Below are 9576 nucleotides of genomic sequence, written 5' to 3'. Positions count from 1 at the left end.
GGCACCTAGGATTGGTAACAGGCGGTAAGTGCTGGGCTTTTCAGAGCTAGAAGTTTTTTAAGCAGCAGTGGTTACTGGCATGAGGAATGGACAAATGTAACCTTACTGCCGGTGTGAATTCAGACGTACTTCAGATGTACTCCTGTGTCTATATTTAGTTAAAGTGAACTTTTGTGAAAACATTTTTTTTTTCACTTGATTCTTTTACAAAATTAGCCTGATAGGCCCATGCTGGCCCAGCTTCCACCTTTTCTCTGATGCTCACTTGTACATCTAATGCTGCCTTGCACTGCACATGCATGGGATTGAACACTTTTTTTTTACATTATAAGAAATCCTCTGAAGGTGCATGCACACAAGGAGCAGTGCAGAGCCTCTTGGGATATGGGACACAAATATCCCAGGAGGATGCGGATTTCCCCTTCAGTCTTTACCAAAATGGAAGTGAAGACTGAAGGGAGAGGGTCTTTTCCACAAAAGTGTAAAAACAAACAAAAAACGCACATTTTTCCATTACATAACCGAGAAAGTCACTCTTTAATATAATGTTAAAAATGTGGGGACGCTTTAATAGCATCATGCATGTGATATCAGATGGGAACAGGACAGCCAGTGACCCCCTCTCATCACTGTACATATTCTATATAAATGCACTGTCTGTGACGTTTATCCACAGTGTGTATTGTCATCGGCAGCGCAGTGTGATAGCTATGTGAGTGTAAAAGCTTCTTGTCATATTCTGCAGCCTAAAAACTCGCTGTGTTCAAACCTTCATATATATAACTCCTTAACCGTTCGTTGTATTAACTTGAAATTTTTAAGGTACACATGGAGGCATAGGAAACTGAAACTGTAGGTGCAAGTGGGGGACACTTGTAGCTAAACCTTTTTAAAATGTAATTACTATGGCAATATGAGAACATAAATCTCTACCTAGCAAAATGTGCTGCCTGCTCTATTACACATATCTGTGTGCATCTTACCTCAAACCCCAATTTCTCCAGAATTAAGAGGTTCAGGGAAACAAAAATATAGGTGGAAGTGGGAGACACGTGTGGCTATCACCTTTCATCACCATGGCATCATTACAAAAAAAAAAAAAAACTGTCCATCAAAATGCACTTTGTTACACACGACTGTAACCTTCCAGTACCTCAACCTCAATAAATTTTAGTGGGCAGAGTTCATTTTCTAATGATGCCATAGTGATGAAGTTTTAGGGGATGTTAGTCACAGATGTTCCCCACTTGTACCTATATTTTTGGTTTCTTACACCTCCCCACTCCCCAACTGAAGTTCAGAATGTTAGATAAGTGGACAGGAATGTGTAACAGGGCAGGGAGGCCCATTTTAATGGGCAGAGTGTTTTATGTTCTAATGATGCTGTAGTAATGAGATTGTAAGGGGAGAATGTGTCCGACACTTGCACTTATATTTTAAGTTTAGTACCCCCACCTCCGAGAAATTGGTGTACATAGAGGAGACGCAGACAGTAGTTTCATAGGTATAGATTTGTGACAGGTAGGTATATATTTAGGGGCCCCACCCCAATGCTCCTTGCTATGTTAGTGGCCCCGGGGTCCCCAATTTGCTCTTTCAATTTAGGACTCCTAGTTGCACTTTCCTCTGAAACAGCAACCCCAAAGTTCAATATTCATAACTTTTTACATTTGTGACCCACATATCTTGAAATTCTTTAAAGCTGGGGGGCTGAAATTGTAATAACTAGTATCTATGAGGGTCCCCTGTACACCCTGAAAATTACAGGTCATTGTGACATACAGTTTAGGAGATATGGAGGTTTGTACACAGAGAGGTGTGAGGATGCAGAATTCACACGCAGAGCTAGAGGTGGATACATTTCACAGGCAGAGCTCGTGCTATGAGATGGGGGCGGGGCTGCCTGTCTCTCCTTTACATGAAGGCTGAACTGTGTGCTCACCTCTCCAGCAGCAATCCTCTGAACAGATGACACGGAGCACAGAGCAGCCTCTCTGAGATCCGTGCATCCGAGGATGAGAGCTGGGCGGGGTATTCAAATCAGCCGGGCGGAGCAACCGACTAAAAACCTCTGGGGAGAACTATGCATAATGATGAAGTTTTAGAGGATGTTAGTCACAGATTTTCCCACTTGTACCTACATTTTTGGTTTCTTACACCTCCCCATTCCCCAATTGAAGTTCAGAATGTTAGTTAAGAGGACAGGAATGTGTAACAAGGCAGGGAAGCCCATTTTGATTGGCTGAGTTTTTTATGTTCTAATGATGCTGTAGTAATGAGATTGTAAGGGGGAATGTGCCGACACCTCCTCCCACCTCAGAGAAATTGGTGTTCAAAGAAGAGAAGCAGACAGCAGTCTCATAGATATAGTTTTGTGACAGGTGGGTATATATTTAGGGGCCCCACCCCAATGCTCCTTGCTATGTTAGTGGCCCCAGGGTCCCCAATTTGCATTTTCAATTTAGGACTCCTAGTTGCACTTTCCTCTGAAACAGCAACCCCGATGTTCAATTTTCATAACTGTTTACATTTGTGACCCCATATCTTGAAATAAATTTAAAGCTGGAGGGCTGAAATTGTAATAACTAGTATCCATGAGGGTTCCCTGTGCACCCTGAAAACTACAAGTCATTCTGATATACAGTTTAGAAGATATAGAGGTTTGTACACAGAGCTGTGAGGATGCAGAATGACATGTAGACTTCACACACAGCTCTAGCAGTGGAAACATTTTACAGGCAGCTTTTTTTCTAAATAGAAATTCCAGCTCGTGCTATCAGATGGGGGCGGGGCTGCCAGTGTCTCATTCACATGAAGCAGCCTCACTGAGATCTGTGCGGAGGATGAGAGCGGTAGGCACAGCAGCCGGGCGGAGCAACTGGCTAAAACCCTCTGCGGAGAGCTATGACTATATTTATCAGCCTTACTACTAGATAAATGTGCTGGACTACCAAATTCTAAGAATTGGAGGAGATGTGCAGTAAACCTTCATAATGTAACCCATTCCCCACCAGTATAAGTCCTGGAGGAGGAGAACTGAAAGGAAACCCAAAACATGTTGAATGCAGTTTTTCTAACATATGATAGGCAAATAAAAACTACTGAAAGCCAAAAGCTTTTTTCAAACCTTTAAATTTTAAGGAATAACAAAAAGTGAATCAATCTTTCTAAAGATTGCAGTAGCAAAGAGGTGCAAATCAAGGCCTCAGGGACTTATGAAACCCTGAGGCCACAAAAAAGGTGGACATGGCTTGAACGACTGGATGTGCACTGAAGCTCATCTTCCTGCTAATGATCAGCACTCAGACAGCACAGCAGAGGGGACAGCGAAGAGCCCAACACCGCAGCCTGCAGATGGAAACCCACAACCCTCCATGGACACCAAATTTTGCTGACCCCACTGGATCTGTGAGGAGGGGAATCCTCTGTCCTTGCACTCCTCCACAGCCAGCCTTGAAGCCTACCTCTACAGCAATGTGGATTAGGTGGATTTTAGCTCCTTCAAAGCTTCCCCATCCTTGCGTCAGCTGCCTGATCATGTCCTATCAGGAATCCCCCCCCCCCCCCCCCGTCCCCATTTTTTTGGTTCCTGGCATGGATTATTGGACCAATCACATGGTCAGATCACACACCCATACTGCTGGTAGTCGAGTTTGGTACGATCCCAATGAAGAAATGGCACTCAGTAATAAATGAGTTTGTGTGGAAATACCTTCCTATCAAATGGAAGTGGAATCTGCTAAACTTAAAAGGGACAAAGTGGCACCGAGGACAAAACTTGGAAGTGTCCTTGGCCCAGTTGGAATGGTCATTACATGCCACCCCCTCTGTAAGTCTCCTCTGTAAGTTGATGTTAGGAACTGACATAAGGACCTAGCAATGGACAAAGGTGGAGAGATCTTTGTTGTAATAATGCTGGCGTAAGAATATCAAATGCATTTTATATTAAGTAAAAATGCAGATTCATTGTCATTGCTATGACAGTACGGGAACAGATAGGATGCTTCCACTATGATCCAGATGGTATAGCTGGGATCTTTGAGAGATCTGTACACCTGAGAGTCATGTACACATGTGCATGACTCTCAAAAGGGAACGACCTACCCTTACCTCGCACATTCAAATACTTAGCCAGCTGTTCCCTAGCAACTTTAGAGGCCTCTGCTATTGATGCTCTTTATGAGCTGGTTACATCAAATGAACTTGCAGATACCATAAAAGCCTTGCCTTTAGAAAAAGCACCAGGACCAGATGGCCCACCCTAAAAGTTATTATAAAACATTTTCCCCTACACTGGCACAGTATCTGACCTCATTATTCTGACCTCATTATTAAAAGCTTCCTAGAACAAAATCCTAAATCCATGCTACATTCCTATATTTCAATATTCCCAAAATCAGCCCACAGAATCGCTCTAGCTATAGACCCAAAATCCCAAATATTTATGAGAATAAAAGTTAGCACTATTTTAAGCTTTGGTGAAAGCTTTCGACTTCTTCAGCTGGCCCTTTTAAATTCAAACTTTGAGGCCCCTGCCTCCAAGCAGTTATGGCAGCTCTCCACTCCAACAACCTAGGTGTGGCGTTAGTTCCCCACTATTCAAATTCTAAATGTCACTAGATGAGGTTTGCCTCTGTCTCCTTTCCTTTTTGCTTCATGTATAGAGCTGCTAGCTTTGACAGTTTTATGGTTCCCAGCCGCACAAAAACGTTCAACATTGCACTGTATACAGATGTTTTGTTAACACTTACAAATCCCCTTATCACCCTCCCTAACCATCACAAAGCATTGTTTGAGTATGGCACCCTCTGGATTTAGAATCAATTCTTCAAAGACTGAAGCAGTTCCTATCTATCTGCATTTACCCTTGCTTGATCAACTCCGATCATGATACTCATGAGTCAGAATATGTTAAATATTTGGCAGTTCACAGCCAACTATAGTTCCCTATATAGCCAGAACTATCCGCCACTTTTTGGAGATCTATACTTGCTTCTCCACAAGTGGCAGACACTTCTTGTATCCTTTTTTGGCCGTGTTAAGACGACTGCAGGCTTGGCTTTTTTTTTGGGAACATTCACTTTGAGATCATTGCAAAGAACAAGAGGGCACTCTATGAGTCTGGAGGAAAAGAAGTTTAAGCTCCAGATAACGAAGGGATTCTACACTGTAAGATCTGTGAAAATGTGAAATCGGCTGCCTCAGGAAGTAGTTTCAGCAACTAGTATAGATTGCTTTAGGAAAAAGACGGATGTTTTTCTAGAAGCACAGAATATAATAGGGTATTAAAGCTTTAAAATAAAAATACCAGTGACTTGATCCGGGGAACATCCGATTGCCTTATGGAATTAGGAAGGAATTTTTTTCCCGTTGAAGCAAATTGTACCAGTGTTTTTTTGCCTTCCTCTGAACCAAATATGTCTTATAGGGTTTTATATTTGGGATATGTTTATTTTCCTAGTGGTTGAACTTGATGGGCTAATGTTTTTTTTTATGCAAAATTCCAATGCACTGTTAGTTACTCCTGATTGTAAGCAATTATTGGTAATTGTAAGCAATTGTAAGACCTTTTCCAACGACAACAATTGCACGTGTGTATGCAATTTTAAATCTATGATCTCTACTCTTGAATTAAAGGGACCTAGCCCATCAGTGAAGCCATGCCAAGGATCAGAAGAAAGGAGTTATCAGAACAAATCAGAGGCCTCACCAGTGAATGCTTCTAATCAGCAGGGGGCAGGCCTAGGGTAACTAAAGATCTTTAGGCCACTACAAGTTTCCTTAATGAAAAAAAAAATGAAATTAAAATGGCAATCCTGATGTCAACCCCTACCAGTGGGAACAGGGAATTCAAATGTGTATAGCAACACAAAGTTCTCTGGACCTTGAAAACAATCGAGAGTACCAGAAAGAGACAGCACCACACATGGTACCATAATATGAGAGACAAGCACCTGCAGCAATGTAGGACTCTTGAAGAAACAAGTAAAATTAAAATACAAATGACTGTCTTACACTAGCTACATAGTGAGGCATAATAGTATATCCTAGGCTGGCCTACAATTTTTTTAATTTGTTAGTTTTCATTATTTTTGTAGGTGGCACTATGACCAAAAGGTGAAAGTCTTCTCAAAAATTGTAAGCAACCTTTCATCACACAATGGGTATTATCCAATAACTTCTAGGCAAAGTGCAATTGTATTTGTTCCTAGTCAGTGAGCCGCATCCCACTATTATTTAGCTTTTTATTAAAGAGCTCTTTCTCTTTTAAAAAAGATGGCCCAGCTGTCACGGAAAACCTACCCTAATGCAGACTAACTCCACTGACTTCAGTGACAGATGCTTGGTTGCCCATTCTGCTATGTGGTTTCTTCAACAAATCAATACATTTACATAACATTACATATTGCATGCAATCATAGTGCTTGAAAACAGGACAATGCAAATGAGTTCCCCTGGTAACAAGATGCCACAAAGCCAACATAGGTAAAAATGTCTCACAGAGCCAACATTCATATGCATCTTGTATTTGTGTACACTGAATGCCACATTGCAACCACAAAGACAACATATGTTAACATTGCATGAATTTAGCTTATTTGGTATAAATGTAACTCACTTCAGTCCAATACAAATCAGAGAGCGCAACTTGACATCCATCTGTGCATGAGCTACATCGTGACTCACATTTACAGACTGTACCCCCTAGTTACAGAAAAAGAAAGGCGCAAGTAACATAAAATGAAGAAGGGATTCAATGTACATATTAAAATGATTCTATAATTCAATATGAAAGATATAAAGAAAGAATCTTTACCATTTTTTTTACCTCATAAGAAAAGGTTTTAAAATAACCAGGCTGTTAAATAGATACATTTTATTTCCCTAATAATATTACATTTAATCTATAATGTATATGCCTGTAGCTTCAGCCGCTGTAGTGAAATTCATACAAATAGTTTACAGCAGATGCACTAAAGTTTTAGTAATTTTAGCATGAGAAGGTCAGCTCACTTTGCATCCCTCAAATCACGCAACTTAGTTCGGGAAAACCTGGTTCCACTAGACTCCCTTGTGTCAAACCATGTAATACTTAACTACTCGAGATAACCCAATGGACCCTAAAAACACACTTTAGGGAAAAAAAATTACCGTTGCCCTTAAAAAGGATCACCCTATCTTAACTTTTTTATGTATTCACTGTAAAAAATGTTGAACTGTTGAAGAGTTGAAACTTGTAACAGCATTTTTTTTAATACATAAAAGTTGTAGGAATCAAGGCATCTGAAGTTAATATTAAAACAATACAACTCTCTGTTGTTATCTGGATTTTGTATGATGCATAAAGTTCAACTCTTTGCCAGTTGGAATTTTTTGTTATGTGACTATCTCAACCTTCTCCCCAAATATGTTGTAAAAACCAATAAAAATATTTAAAATACAAATAGGAACACCCCCATTTTAAACCCTTTATTCCCCAAACTTGTTTCTCCTGTCACAATCATGGATGCACCCCTGAACCACAGCCCAGGCTTCTACCCTCTCCATTCTTTTTCTTTTATCCTTGTGTTTCGGCAATAGAAGAGCCAATTGTCTTTTATTAAAAATACTTTACTTTTAATGGAAGGCAAGCACTGAAAAGGCTTTAAAATCAATTTTCCTAATCAGGAAAGTTTAGGGTGATTTAGCTGCCCCGGTAAACTAACTAAATGAAAGTAAATTATATATACATACTCTGTATAGTAACTCTTCGGGAGTTAATACTTTACCATCTTCATCTAACCTGTAAGGTAATAAACACACATTAAGAAACATACAAACAGGAAAAAAGCAGGGTAATAAAGGGAAAATACAGGCTTTCATTTAAAAATGAAACTATTTAAAATGATAAACTGTTACCTTTTGTAAATAAAGCCAAAAAACTTTCATATTTTCTGTATAATACATTAGCTCAAAGCTAATCAAAGCTACATTAACACAAAGCTCAGTGTGAGAAACCTTATACAATGTAGGATTTATGTCCACCCCTTGAAAAAGGTCAGCACCTCTTAACACTAGAATTTCCAATACATCATGGTAGTAAAGCTTATTTAAGTAAAAAAAAATTCAGGCAGAGGAAGGGAAAAAAGTTCCTGATTTTTTAATTTTCCCATAGGCACTGCTTAAAAACACAATGTCAGAGTCTTTGTAAAGAGACCCCCTCTCCAACAGCCCACAAGCATTAACAGCCCAAATGAGCCCCTGAAAATCATTCCAGTGTGTCAATCATCACTAAAAAAAAAAAAAAAAAAAAAAAACAAACATGGGGATGCTAAAGGTTTTTCAAATGGGCAGGAGGTAAAAAGTTCCATCATGCCTGAAAACAGGAAACACTAACTGCAACAGATACAAAAAAAATATATAAAAATATAAAAAAAAAAAAACAAACTTTACATCACTGTATAAAAATAAAAACGTTCATAGTCTTTACAATAATGCCATAGTAAACGTACATATACTTGGTATTGATCATCTCAAGTGGAGAGAAACAGGTTTTTGACAGGTTAACAAGAAGGACGACCCAACCATTTCCATGGCAGAATAGAGATATACATGATTTGGCCGCTGTCACCTGAATTGAGAGTAGGGATTGCCTGTAAGCCTTTATTGTAATGATGTTGTAGTGCCGGAACACAGGAAAAAACTGGGTTACTTGGGTATTCTGTAGTCTTAAAATTTTTGTGTAATTGTGCCCACTGTGTGCCAAAATTATCCTAGGTCCGGGCAGGACCAGAATAGGTGGGGGATGCTCTTCTCTTCCTCTTTACACTGCCAACACTGGTCGGAAACAGACGAATATATGTAAAAACTGTGGTGTCCTATACCATCCAGATAAAGATAGAGTTTATAGCCCAATTCCTGATATTTGCTGCTCACAGATGTTTTATGAGACAGTAAGACAGTTCTCTCTGCCTGCTCTGGTGTGGAGGTACGTACTGAGCTAGAGCAACAATTAGCAGTGACTATATGACCAAGAGTGTCTCTTCGCCCCAACCCCTGCCCATCACAGAGGCTCATCAACTCTGGGGTCGGGGTCTAGAAAATCCCCTAGACAGCGTTAGAGACCTTAGAAATTAGAAACTTGCAGCAACCTCCAACTGTCTAGATTAAATGGATTAAATTAAATTGTTCAATAATAGTGGTACAAGGAATCAACCCATTCTGCTGCCGCCACTGCATCCTGTATCAATAATTCATTTAGATGTCAGTGCAATGCTTTGGGTGTGTCATGGGTCAGTTGAAAATGTAAGAGCACCAGAGTGTGATCTGATCTGGTGATATTTTCCCAATAGAACAGTGTAAAACAGTATGAAGGGTAGAGTAAGGCAGCTAGAAGTGGTTGATCCTAGAATAAGAGTGACGTGAATGGAAGAAGGTGGTTTAATCTGTCCCACTGGGATTCCAAAGATGCCACACTTCAAAAAAGTTGGTGGCTGTGTAAACATTTAAGTCTTAACCTCCTTGCAGTTAAGCCCGACCTTCGCTCGGGCAAAAAAAAATTGCAAGGATGGTTAAGCCCGAGATTTTTCACTTACC

General features: G+C 40.0%; 1 protein-coding gene across 1 annotated transcript in view; it reads right to left on the bottom strand.

The window, feature by feature from the left end:
- Window positions 1–9576, bottom strand: part of SGSM3 (small G protein signaling modulator 3) — an 88006-nt gene that overhangs the window by 15318 nt on the left and 63112 nt on the right. Inside the window, exons 19-20 of the mRNA XM_072421252.1 lie at window positions 7735–7783; window positions 6620–6705 (exon numbers count right to left, since the gene is read on the bottom strand). Coding sequence (XP_072277353.1) covers window positions 6620–6705; window positions 7735–7783 — 135 coding nt within the window. The remainder of the gene's footprint in view (window positions 1–6619; window positions 6706–7734; window positions 7784–9576) is intronic.

This window comes from Pyxicephalus adspersus, chromosome 8 (genome assembly GCF_032062135.1).
Source record: "Pyxicephalus adspersus chromosome 8, UCB_Pads_2.0, whole genome shotgun sequence".
Taxonomy (NCBI): Eukaryota; Metazoa; Chordata; class Amphibia; order Anura; family Pyxicephalidae; genus Pyxicephalus; species Pyxicephalus adspersus.
The sequence above is the reverse complement of the archived record's forward strand: the minus strand, read 5'-3'. Positions and strand labels throughout refer to the sequence as shown.